The sequence below is a fragment of the Callorhinchus milii genome, unplaced genomic scaffold (assembly GCF_018977255.1).
Source record: "Callorhinchus milii isolate IMCB2004 unplaced genomic scaffold, IMCB_Cmil_1.0 Scaffold5, whole genome shotgun sequence".
NCBI classification, from domain to species: Eukaryota; Metazoa; Chordata; class Chondrichthyes; order Chimaeriformes; family Callorhinchidae; genus Callorhinchus; species Callorhinchus milii.
Window position 1 is genome coordinate 39,796,190 of NW_024704746.1, and position 14,318 is coordinate 39,810,507.

General features: G+C 36.0%; 1 protein-coding gene across 1 annotated transcript in view; it reads right to left on the reverse strand.

Annotated features, from left to right (window-relative positions):
- Nucleotides 1-7,993: 7,993 nt before the first annotated feature.
- The window catches only part of cped1 (cadherin-like and PC-esterase domain containing 1), a 120,631-nt gene continuing 114,306 nt past the window's right edge, over nucleotides 7,994-14,318 (reverse strand). The window contains exons 21-22 of the mRNA XM_007904974.2: nucleotides 9,936-10,082; nucleotides 7,994-9,142 (exon numbers count right to left, since the gene is read on the reverse strand). Coding sequence (XP_007903165.1) covers nucleotides 8,915-9,142; nucleotides 9,936-10,082 — 375 coding nt within the window. The 3' untranslated portion in view covers nucleotides 7,994-8,914. The remainder of the gene's footprint in view (nucleotides 9,143-9,935; nucleotides 10,083-14,318) is intronic.

A 14,318-nucleotide genomic window follows, 5' to 3' on the forward strand; every position in this document is an offset into this window, starting at 1 on the left:
ACTGTGGCGAGCATCGGGGATGCAAATGCAATCGGCTCTGCATCTGGAAACTCAGCGAAGTTTATCCACATCGATAGATATGGTCATTTAAAAGCAAGTTTTGTCCATGGAGAAAGCACCTTCGCAAACCCCCTGATTCATTTGATCAAATATTTGGTCTTAATTTATAATAGAATTTAATTTAATTTATAATAGAAAAGGAATTGGGCACTTACGTTGCTGAGTGGATATGAATTCTTTTTATGGTAGCATATATAGTATGTTTCTTTCCCGTTTTGTTTAAAATCACCAAGAAATAGATCTAGCTGAACATTTGAGTACCAAAGCTATCAGTTAACATTAGCATTTGGCGACAATGGGTTAATTTGTTTTAACGTTAGTTTATAAGGCTTTGAAAACGCTGTTTCGGGTAAACCGAAAACGATTTACAATGAAAATATACACTGCAAACGCCTTGAGGTTATAGTCACTGGTTGCAAATAAATGTGTCAAAATGTTTTTATTTTCATTTTAAAAAATCGTTTGATAACACTATGCTGTCTTGAGGAAAAAACGTATCACAAAGAATACATTATGAACTTACAGCTTTTGTACTACCAACTCTTTTCCAATCCTTTATACCTGTAGACCTCAGTGATTCATTTATACAATATAACATTATACAATATAAATCAAAATGATTTGAATTATTGTCCTTCAATTACAGCAATGTATTCAATTTAATACTTAACAACAATGAGTGGAATTCGACTGAAAATTGTAGAAAAGTATATTCTATGAGGTGCTCACGGTAAAAAAAAATGTGAACAGCCACTCATCAATTATGCTTGCATCGTATTTCTTTAACAGATTTCATTTCTGCAAGTAAAATCTGCTAGGTCTATTACACACGAGTCAGTGTTTGGTATGTGGGCAATAGATTAATCATGCTCAGTTGCAGTATTTTTATTTTAAAAAATTGTAGCATAATCAAAGTTCACTGAAACCACATTTTTTTTAAAAATCTGTAAATATTGGTGCCCTGATAAGAAACTCAACCTTCAATGGATTGCATGTACGAAAGCATTAAACATACTACACTTGACAAGTCAAATATCAGTTGTTGAGACTTTGTGTAAACTGTGTTCACAAAGGGTTCAAATTACCACCATCCTAAATATGTTTGGTCATCCTTCTTACAACCTACACTTGAATTATTTGTCCCATGCTAATGTAACAATCTTATTATAATAATAATAATAATAATCCTTGCATTTGATATAGCGCTTTTCACGTTGGGAGGACGTCCCAAAGCGCTTCACAGAACACACTGTAAAGTGAATTGACTGTATATTTGTGGGCGAACGCGGCAGCCAATTGCGCACAGCAATGACCCACAAACAGTCGTTGATTGAAAATGACCAATTTCTTATTGTTTTTGGTTTTGGAGGGATTATTATTAGGCGTGTGGAGTAAGGAAACTTGCCCAAGGTTTCGCCCTGTCTGGAATTGAACCCAGGTCTCTCGCTTGCAAAGCGAGTGCTCTAACCACTGAGCTACAGGACTCCACTTGTATTTATCATGACAATCATCTCCTGGTGCACTATTTTGATGTAAATATTTAATGAGTATTTCTCTTGTTGCAGAAAAGCTTTTTTATTGTGCATAGTTTCTCTCAATGCTCTGATTCATTCTGAAAAGAGGGGGAATACAAATTGTACAACATTTTCTTCCAAGTTTTGAAATTCTGAAGTTTTGCTCTCCCCGTCTCAATTTATAATATACATAATGATAATCATTGCATTTGAAATAACATTTTATCTCATTGAGACCATCTCAAAGCGCTGCACATTTTTTCTGCGAAGTGTAGTGACCATATTTATAGGCAAGCTTGGCAATCAAGTTCCACACAGCAGTGTCCCACAAACCGCTATGAAGTGCATGACCATTTTTTGATCAAGACAACATATTTACAGTTGCAGAATATACTTATTACTAACACACTATTTATTATGGTGGTTAGAATATCAGTGTAAATATCTGCATGTATTCAATTTATCTTAGGTCTAGATTCTTACCTTGCTAGAAACCAAATGTTTCCTCCTAAACTACATTGTCTGAATATGTTTTTTTTAAAACAATGATTATATCTGTTCTATCAGAAAGCAAATTAGAAATTAAAGACGAAACCACTGTTTGGTTTTGGGCACCATCAGAGGCCTGAAATTCCAACTAGTATTAACTTGTAAAATTATTTAGTCCTGGCAATATTATGATAAATTCTTAAATTTGTTCTTAATTTGGAAGATGGTTTTCTGCAGAACCTGGTTGTAATTAACATGAATTAAATAAAAATTTTACTACTCCACCTGATCTTGAATTTGAAAATAAAATAGTCTTACGTGGGGATTTTAGGCCTCTTAAATTAGCCTTCAAAGAACTCATGCCAGGAAAGAAATGTTCATCTATTGCTTCCAAATGTTTTCACTGACAGCACCATTTCAGTTTTGCATTGCTCTGAATTATCTTTGGCAGTTATATAAATGCAGTGCACTAACATAGAATTCTTGAGAAAAGTGGTTTTCCACGATTCAGTTCTTTCTGTGAGCGATTCATGGCTACAATCCAGATAGAGTGGCCCTGCTGAATTTCTTCATCGAACAACAAATTAATCTAATATTGTGAATAACAGTTCACTTTCCATCATAATTATGAAATCAATATTTATTTGATTTGCACAAAGTATTTGCAATACAGTAATTGGGGGATTTTGAGTCCTGTGTCCTGCTTTCAATCGGTTGCAATTTGTCAAGAATTGGCTAGGTTGAATTACTTACAAAAAAGGTTCTGCTATATATGGATGTTTTGGAATACGTGCTCAATGGTGAAGTGAGAAGATTTGTTGTAATAGGAGGCTATATTTAACACACACGTAGGCTTGAAATTCCACTTAGTCTTCAAAAGGCTGTTTTGGAATACCATTACATTTATGATTGCACAGAACTGTGGAAAAATCTTAATTTGGAAGCCAGTTCTTCTTAAGAACTGCAGAAAAATGATTTGCAAATGAAGAATAAATTTAGGAATTTTCCACAATTGTGCGAGATCTTACATTAAAAAACACTGTGGTTTTACAAGCTATGACAAGATAGAACTTGAAGCCTCAGAACTTTACTGTTAATGCAAGCTAAATAGTGCAACACTGCACTTTAAAATAGTCAAAGAATTTTACAACCTATTTTGTGAGATTTCTCTCCTTATCCCAGCTGTTTGTATATGCATCTTGTTGTTAAACCAGTTCCTCCCACCCACATAAAATTCAAATGTTAAAAATATGATTTAAATGAAGAATGCTCTAACATAACAGTGATGTTAAACTGTCTATTCGACAAACAACAAATTACATTTGTAAGTGCTTTTCACATCAGGATGATGTTCCAAGGTGCTGGACAGTCAGAGATTTGAACCCAAGCTGCGGGTTTTGGACCAGGAGGGATGGAGGGCAGGAAGGGTAGGGGTAGGAGGGCACACATTAAAGATCCCATAGCACCACTTGAAACGAGAAGGGAGTTTCTCCCGGCCTCTTGGTCAACAGTCTTCCAGATAAAATTGATTATTCACCTCATGGCTGTTTTTTTTTGAAACATTGCTGTGTGCAATTTAGCTGCCACATTTGCCTGCAAAATGCACAGTTATGCACTTTATAATAAATCCTGTGAAGCCTTTTGAGACATCCTTCTGACATGAAAGGCGCTATATCAAAAGCAAGGATTATTTTTTGTAACATATTAAACTGCTATCTGGCAATACAAATGACAGTATTCTCAACAATGTATCAAACGAAATGAGTACTCCTTTGAAATATTATATTTACTAGGTGTGTTTTCTAAATAAAGATGCACACTGGACTGTACACTGAACTTTGTGATGGTAGCAAACTCTAGCAGTTACAGCCAGTCTTAAGAGAACAAGATACAAAGTCATTCATTGTCTTGACAAGATTTTCGTTGTTTAGTTTTCATTTTCAGTTTGGTTTGGATACTCTTAAGCATGGTGATGGGTTTCCACATATGTCAGATACCTGGCCCACCAAAAATAATGACACCTATCTGTCACCTTATCTGTACAAGTAGTGTAGCACAATTAGAGAGTATCTGTACAATTAGTGCGCTGATTAGAGGAAGCATCTTCATTGAATTAAGTAATTTTTAAAAAAATAATTGTGGCTAATTTGTCTTGTGGAAGTAGAGTAATAAGTAGTTAGCAAGATGAATCCTTGATGGAATATGCAGCCTCTTCTGTTTGTGGTCGTGTGCGATCCGATATAATGGTGTTCGTGGCGCAAATGGGTACCTGTAAAAAGCAGTTAAATTGTGATTGTGCACATAAATAATCAACTTGGATTCAGGTTGGAATGTTTCAAGATTCAACTAAGTTGACTTGACACACCTGCCGTCCAAACCAACACAATCATTGGGAGCACTTTTATCCTTTTCAACGAAACGCTGCTGCTAAAATTAGTTTGGTTTCAGAGGCTTACACAATATGTGTTAATTAATATTTAAACAAAACATAAACCCAATAACAAGCTTTTAAAATAAAATACAAATTATGCAATCGTTCAGTTGTGGGTTGACTGGTTTAATTACAGCAGCCACAAAGGGATAATTTATCAGCTTTGCTCATTGGAACACTTTCCTTTATTTCTAAATGATTTCTCATTATTGTAACCATACAGTCACTCACTTGTTACTATTGTGGTTGCAGTTGCTGTTGACCAGTAATCTGCACTGAGGTCCTTATCAATTGTGCACTGAATTAGTTGTCTCGGGTTTTTACTGTGGGGTAGAGCCTGGCATAAGCTTTAGCAGAGTGAAGGAAACAGACCTGCATCCACTGCATGTTGCGCAAACACAGTGTATTACTTTGAAATTTCCCTGAGCTGCTGTACCCAGAACAATTACGATAAGACAAGGAATCTGAATGAAAGATTACATGTTTGGGATTGTGAACGGCAATTTAAGGCTTGACACCAAGAATTATTTCTTTACACAGAGGGTAAGCTGGAGTGAGTTATCCGGAAGGTTGGTTGAGGGATGGATACTAGACTCATTTAAAAACATCTTGATGCTGTATTGGAAACAATAGGTTTGGTTTTCTGGAAGAGTGAGATCAAATGGGCTGGAAAGGCTTTCATCTCCACCCCTTGTGTGGATCTTGTAAGCTCTGCCTCCACCTTGTCCTGCTGATGTGAAAAGGTATTTATGTTCAAGTCAATGTGGCAGCTAATTATTAAATATTTAATTTCACTTTTTAGATAAAAGTCAGAAATATTGACTGATGCAAAAGTTGGAATTTCACCACAGTAGCTTAACATTAAAACATAGAATAATAGATGCAAAGCTTGAGTTTCATGACTGTAACTTAATTGAAGAGGGGACATCATAACCAAAAATACAGTATCATCTGGTCCAACCCCTTAGATGAATGTTGACAGGCATGATTTGGATGGGGAACTGCACTGATAAAAACTAACGTGTCACTTCTTAAACTTACCTGACAGTACGTGAATATGTTACTTGGTGTTGAACGTTCTTTTTCAGGTAAAGGAAAGACATGCCAAGACACTCCAGACCAACTTTCACAGATTACAGCTGGACAGTAACACAAAATATTGGGATTGAGATCATTGCTTAAGAACTGCAGCTGTGCAGGATGTGGACAGATGTGAACATCATTTTCCTGTGAAACATAAAATTAACGGAACGAGAAGAGATAGTTCCCCCTCATTCTTGTTCTTTTTACTAACCAAGATAAATCCACTCTGTTGTGAACATCACCTCAGCCTTTACTCAATCGCCCCCTCCCCCCACCCCACCACCAAGAGAAGGCTCCATATGAACACACCAATCCCTGAAAGCAATCGAGCAAAACCTCCAGAATATTTATTTATTCCCACATCTCTACTTATTCATCTCTGGCCTCCTTCCATCCATAATAATAATAATCCTTGAATTTGAAATAGCACCTTATCACGTCATAGAGACATCTCAAAGCGCTTCACAAAATGTATTGTAAAGTGGATTGACAGTGTATGTGGGTGAAACGCAGCAGCCAATTGCCAATAATATTACCTGTTCCCCTCCCTCCAGACTACTCTAGCAGTATTTGTGCCCCATGCAATATTTGTTCAACATGGTCTGCAGCTGTACTTAGATTATGAAGCCATGTATCCAAGCAGATATGTGTCCACTTTTACTATAAAGGATAATGCCAATGCAGCAATTGCTTTCAAAGTATTAATATAACCACAGCATTGTAACCCAAAATCTTTTGAATTGAGCTTTTTAATTTGAAACCTTTCCACTCCAGTTTTGGGCTTACATTCTATGTCAGGCGTTCCCAATTCTATTTAGACGAGGTCTACTTAAATCATTCATCGATCTTACCGACATCCGGATGGTATGCCTGCAGTGAACAGGTGGCTGGAATATGCACAGTCAAGACAAGATGATTTGTGGTTCAGCTCTGGATCATGTCTGCCATTTGGGAACCCCTTGTAGTCTGCCAGCTCAATAATATCCTCTTAATTTGATTTATTCACTGTACTTTCACCCTCTTCTGATTAATTTGGCTGTTTTTTTTTTGTCCGTTATTCACTCTATCCTGAAACTCATTTTGTCCTCCCCTCCCTCCCCCATGACTCCAATTTTCCCTCAGCTGTTTTGCTGAGTTATCTGTTCAGAAAATCACAATGATGGAAAGTATCATACATCAGGGGTTAACTTATCTTCATGTTTTCACTTCGTCTTTAAAATGGAAATTCTATTAGAAAGGTGTAGCAAAAAATAGTAAAACTGAGCCAAAAGTCATTGTGGGTTTAACTCAAACATTTGCACAGCAGCAATTGTTTGAACATAATCAATATACTTTATTAACAAAAGTGAACAGGAAAAAGGGATACACAATTTTAAAATTCAAGCTAAGTGAGTTAAAAATGAATCCAGAAAAAAAGTGACTTCTCTCAGAAGGTTATAACATCGTGGAATGTAGATATGTGGAATACAAGTATCCCATAATAATCCACATTGCGAAATTCACTACAATAAAATGCTACAGGGGTTATTTTGCTCAGTTTGTTATTTTGTAGCCTCTAACTACTGGGTATTTCATGTTCAATGCATGATATAATTATATGATGCAATGAAGATGCGATTTTATTTTCATGTCAGCTCACATGATAGAAATAATAACCCATGAGTCTTCATAGTGCATGTGCCCATTATTATTAACAGCTATATTGGTCGACAACTATTACTAGAAATATCTGATATGAAAAGTATCCCAAACTACAGGTTTTGTTTTCCATTGCTTTAACAACAGGTCCACAGGCAATTGATGGTTAATTGTACTAAGTATTGTACAATTACTGTGAATGATTTTTGGCAACTGATAATGGATAAAGCAAAAACATCACAATGATGAACCAGTGATTAAGGACAGAATACACAGAGAGGAAAGGGATGATAATATAAGAGACAGAAATTCAGTAAGTGCTCACTGAACATGAGCTCAATGTATTGCAGGCAATGGGTAGTTTGAGAAAGTCTGGACATGGTGAGGGCAAAGAGCAGAGGTCCAATTCATTCATAGCCAGAGCTAATCTGAGTAGCAATACATGTCAGATCTCCGCATTGCTTGAGGTAATGCATGGTAACTATGATTCTGTATACTCCAGCAGCTGATAGGAAGCCAAGGACAGCCACACTAAAGATTCTATAACTGCACTTTTGAATATCTGGGCATGAGAATCAATCGCAGTAGATCAGCACAAAGTTACTGCACATAGATTACAACGCAGCTCAATATTCACAGCAAACAGCCAGCAGCAGTCGTTCCTTTGGGAGTACCAAGATCCAAGGCAGATAGTTATAGAGATCAACATCAGTATGCTGAACAAAATGTACTCCCTCTATATTTTAGTTCTTCTTTAATTGATGAAAAACACCTTTGATTTTGTTCACTAAAAATATATTTATTTAAATAGACTATTGTATTTTACAGTGGATTTTTACAATGTTGGCAGCCATTAATGCACAGAGATTAGTTTTAAAAAACAGTCTAAGTAAATGAACAATTCCCTACAATTCTAGATGCACAAATTATATATAATCTACATCCTTGGTTGTCAACTACTGTAGTAGCTAGACTTGGCTATGTATTATAAAATACTTAGGGCCATAGTGTCACCTAAAACACTGCCAATTTTCTAGTGTTTCGGAGAAATATTAAATATATATATAAAGCATTAAAAACACGTGTATAAAAATATCGGAACTTTGTAAATATAAAATATTCCCTGTATGCAAAATAAATGATGGCATTTGAAAATACAAATACTGTAGTATCATAACCTATTTTCATAGACCTAGGAGAAGGCTGTATAAATGTAAGCAATGTGAGGTATATATGACTTGGTGTCACCAGCCGAGTCTGGGAAATGTTAACAATATATACGACAATAAAAGCTGTTCAGAAATCCAGCATCACAATGATTTAGAAAAATAGTGCAGAAAATGAATGAATATTGCACAGATTAAAAAAAAGTAACTTATTGAGGAGTTTCCAATCTTTTGAATATTTCTTAAACCCCTATACAATATTTTCTTAGGTTCATAGTGGATGTACATATTTTTCTGGTCAGATAATGAGTCACATTGACGTTCCCTCTTTCCTTTTACCCTTCTGAAACATGAAATTTGCAGAAGCAAGTCTTGATTTTCTGAAGGTTTGAAAGATATCGTATGACTTTGGTGGTAGCAATTGTAGCCAACCACAGAGGAATGGAATACATGCAGTGTGGTATTTGTCCCTGACCTCCAGGGAAACAGCAAGTTTAATACTGTAAAAATATACCCTTCATTTGTTTTTGTAACTAAGTGCTGGTAGTATTGAATGTGCTCATACAAATCCTGCTGAGGAGGATTTCTGAGTAAACCTGGTTTACTGGACCTTTGACATGATAGTGAGATTTAAAGAGAGATGAAAAATCTTGTCGTGCTGAGTGCTTGCTTTGACTTGAGTGGTCCTTTCCAGCAAGGAAGTGCTTTGAATGCCTTATTTTTCTATGAAATGGTGGTTTGGAAAAATGAAAATTATTTACCTAAAAATAAACAGAAATTGAAATGATTTGCACATTCTGCATTTCTGCATGAATTAAATACTGTAGTAGAAATTCTGCTTCTATAGTATTTATTTGTTTTAGTTACAACTTATCTGACATGTAACAAGGTAATCTGGCATCGACAACTCTACACATTTAGATGAAAATATCAAAGTGTCAGAGAGACAGACAGCTGGATTAAGTGTCAGATTGACAATTGTGGATGTGAATTTTTAATCTTATAATCAAGTATCCACACACCTACTGCCCGTTTAAGATGTTTCCGGGTGCTGGGTAACAGAGAAATGCATTGTTCCAGGTTTTGCTCTATTAATCACAATTCATGTACACTAATTACCATCATGTACAATCCTAAGTGCTGTTTTGAGATTCGGCTAAAAAGAACACCCAAGGTGCTATTCCCCTGAGGTAGAGCAGTGCACTGTTTCAGTGACCTAAAACTAACAAAACTGCTGCTAATCTCTACGGTAGGCAAGTTGATTGAAGGACTTGACTCAGTAATGGTGTAGTTGTATAATGATAACTGTTATGTAGCCAATAATTAGATGTATGTGTTTTGAGAATCATTTTATAGCAGGATCTGCATTTTATATTTACTATAAAGTACTGTGATCTCTATAAGGCTCAAATGCATCTAAATCAGTTTTATTTACACAGTCTAATTAAACCGTTAAACGGAAAAAGAACAAATAAACTATTTCAGAGGGACACTGTAAGATTTTGTTTGCAAATATAATCAAAAAACTCTTAAGGAGAGTAAATGGTTACTTACTTCATGAAAATGACATGCACATCTTCCCTGCAGAAATTCCTTATAACGTCCCATAGTTATACTAAAAGTGTCAACGACATCATAACCATATTCTGATGCTTCAGAAAGTATTTTTGTATTTTCTTTCCATAAACGTTGAACTTCACTCTGTAACACAAAAATGTGAATTATAAAAGTAATATCTTTAAAGAGGGTCATGCATAATGCACAAAATATGACAACTATGAAATATAGCCTGGTAAGTGATGAAGCCTGTATTTATTTCAAAGGTTGGTGTTTTTGTAGGCTTACATTGAATAGATCTCAAAAAAAGCTTACATTTTTAGTTCTTCCAGTGTCTTGGCCAATAATCCTCCCTCATCTGCTTTGCCAAAAAAAATCATCTTGTGGTCCATCACTTTACTGGAGCATGGTGCAGATTAGCTGCCACATTTGCCTTTACTTACTTAGCTCTACAGTTTAAAGTAACTTGTGTAAAATGCTTTGAGACATTTGCAATAAGTTGGTATATCAAATGTAAAATCTGTAAAAGTTAGGAAATTTGACTCTTTAAATGTTATGTTTATTTTCAATTATTTTTCCCTCTTTGGTGGGTTACTTTTTGTCATTTATTGTAATATGGACTGAAAAGGCAGGAAGGTGCCTTATTAATAGACAATTCATCGCACTTCATGAGTCAACCAGTAGGTTCAGCAAATTCAAGTGTTCTTGGGTCAATCAGTTTATCAAATCAAAACTCTGAAAACGTACAATTGATGAGCTGTAAGTCGATTTGCAATATGTTCCTAAAAGCAGTCATACATTAGGTGTCAGTCTGTCTCACTTGGTAGCACTCTCATATCTGAGTTTGAAGATTGTGGGTTCAAACCTCACTTTGGAGCTTTAAGCTCATAGTCCAGGCAGACACACTAATGCAATGCTGGGGGAATGCTGCAATGTCAGAGGTGTTGTCCTTCTGATGAAACGCTAAAGTGAATGTCTGCCTTTTCAGGTAGATGTTAAACGTGGAACTCTATGCTAAGAGAAGGAAGTTTTCTGCAATGTCCTGGCAAACAATCCCCGGATAAAATTGGTCATTCTCTTCATGGCTGTTTGTGAGGCACTGCTGTGTGCAAATTGGCTGCTGTGTGCAAATTGGCTGATGTGTTCACCTACAAATGCACCTCACAGATTTTTTTAAAAGCACTTTGATGTTTTAGGTGCTACATCAAATATGAGGTTTTTTTGTTACATTACATCGCCCCTTTTTAATGTCCACTTTAAGTTATCATGTGTCTGAATGCCATCAGAATGGATCATTAGTCTGACTGCTGAACCAAGTTAAAAGGTGTGCCTCAGGCTTTCACAAGGAAATACATTATAGACTTCCTAAAGATCAACATGATGAATATAATCAAAGCACCAATGACAAAAAAGTAACATATGAAATGAAGGTGTAATGTTTTTGAATGTTTTGTTGCCTCCCCTAAAACTCTGGCAGGTCCTGAATTTTAGCAGGTCTTCAAAGGGCTTAAGAGGTAGCTAGAAAGTGTTGCCCATGTTAAGGCAATCTAGTTAATTGGACTTTAAATCCTATTAGTGGACCTAAAGGCTTCCGCTGACCACACCTGCTGCCATACCTCTAGTTGCAATTTTGAGATTATCATATGTTTGTGCCAAGCAGGAAAGTAGTTAATGTTTGATCTCTTGAAATGATACTCTAGACCTAATTTGGTCAGACTTAAGCTTCATAGCTAGAGTAGTTAATAGCTTATAACATAACCAGATGGCACACAAAAATACATGTCATTAGAACAGATGAGTTGGTTTTAAGAATCTCAAATCTATCTCCACTTTCTTGTCAATGATGTTACAATATGTTCATCATTTTGATCTTTTGGAAGTTTAGATTTTCTTGTGAAAGTTGAGGAAGTTTATATTTCCTCTAAGCCCAATTGAGGTGCTTTCACCCGCCACTGCTCCAACTAAATCAGTGAAGAATAGGGAGTGAACTAGTGACCTTTCTAGTCATTTCTATTTAAGTAAACATTATGCAGCACATTTACATTTACCCATTAAGCCATGAAGATATTTCTAAATTTAAAAAAAACTGTTCTTCATTTGATAGATTGGATTATGAATAATCTTCAATGAAAACAATCATACATGACACCATATATTAAAAATTAACTTTTCTTCTAATTATATGGTGAATTATTCTACCTAAGAGTTAATATGTAATAGAAGTCCGTGTAAACTTAAATATGCTTAATAAAGTGTAGATCAGTGGTTTACGTAATAAAGCCTAATCTGGTGATTATTTGCTGGTGGCATTCATTCTGCTTATTAGAGACTGTACAGAAGTGGTTGGGTCGTACATGATCACATTTACTTCTTTCATATTTTACACGCTACCTGACGTGAAGGGTACTATATAAATGCAAGTTGTCGTTGCTGTAGATGTTCACTTCCGTGGCACGGTTTCTGTTCCAATTGTCATTTCTGCCATCACTACAGAACTTCCAATGGCTTCTCCTCTTGCGCATGGCCACCTCACTTATACACTAGTGTGTTGACCAGGACACGGGGAGAAACTCCCTTTTGTTTTCAAATGCTACCAAGGTTTCTTAACATCCATCTGACAGCTCATTTAAACATCTTATCCGTAGGACAGCACCTCTGGCAATGCAGTGTAACACCAGCAGTGCATTGGAGTTTCAGCCTAGAATATCCATCTCAAAGCCCAAATATGAGACTTGAATCCACATCCTTCTGACCCAGAGGCGATTAATATTTAGCAAATTGAAAATTATGGTCTAAGATTAATCAGCATGGGGAAGGAGGCACAGTAAGGGTAGTGCTGAATGGGTCATTCCAACACTCGTGTTACCAACTAAGCCAGTCTGACACCATTTATATAAAGTTTACAGAATGGACTGAGGTAATTAGCAGTGAAAGTAACATTTGCCAACTTTTCTTTTTCAATCGCAAAATTTGATGATTTGATGAAGTGTAAACTTAAATATGCTTAATAAAGTGTAGATCAGTGGTTTACGTAATAAAGCCTAATCTGGTGGCAATCATTCTGCTGATTAATGTCTATAATAGGAGCCCTTTTCAATAATTTAGTGCCACACCCTACACTACAGCAATACAGTGCTAATTATAACAGCACTTATACAAAAACAAAATGTTTCTTGGCTAATACTCTGATTTGGCTGCTATTCAAGTCCAATTTAACATCTGTGTCAGGTTGAAATGTTTAGTGTAATAAAATTGTTGTTTTTATGGAGCTACTTGGAACATTTAGTAACTGCTGAAGAATGTTGAAACTTGTCTATAAGGTTGCTGATCACATCAGTAGATGAGAGTTTGCATTGAGAATAATTCTGAATGTCAAACAGGGTTTGGGACTTAGTAATTATCAGACCCGGCTTCAGGAGGAATTCTATTCAAACGAGACAAAACACCAAAATATTAATCAATGATTAATCAAAATATTAATCATTGAGTTTTGCAGTTTACTTTCACAGAGGAAACACTGTAGCTGCTGTTCTTTTCATTGTTGAACTTCACATCAGTTGTGCATAGGTTTGGTTGCAAATTAATTTTGTATTCTTTAATTGTGAATTGTATAAAGTGGTGGTCTACATTGCACAATTTCAGGTTTATTGCTAATGTAATGTTTTTATGATTTATATACTGTTTTTTAATGCATTTCCTGTCTTTGGCTCTGTACTTACCTTTTCAACTAAATAAAACCAACCCCCATAACTATCAATCATTTATTAAACCAGATGCATAATTGCATGTAGTGGAACAATAGTATGAAAAATCCCATTAACCTCAAATTAAAATAAGGTGAAAAAATAATGTTTATGTCAAACAATGACATGTGCGGAATTTCAAAATAAATACAACCAGAACCTTTGTGTGTTATTCACGAGGAAACATCATTTTCTAATATTAATAATAATAATAATCCTTGCATTTGATATAGCGCTTTTCACGTTGGGAGGACGTCCCAAAGTGCTTCATAGAACACATTGTAAAGTGAATTGACTGTATATTTGTGGTCGAACGCGGCAGCCAATTGCGCACAGCAATGTCCCACAAACAGTCATGGATTGAAAATGACCAATTTATTATTGTTTTGTTTTTTAGAGGGATTATTATTACAACAACAACAACAATAAGATTCCATTTATTGAGCGCCTTTCACGTCGGGAGGACGTCCCAAGGCGCTGTACAGTTGGGTCAGGACCCGAGCATTGGGGGGGAAATGGTCAGGGTGAGGGGAGGGAAGGGAGGGAGCGAGGAGGGGGTAGAGAGTCGAGAGGGGAGCTGAAGGCACGGTCAAAGAGAAAGGTCTTGAGACCGGCCTTGAAGGAGGAAAGGGAGGAG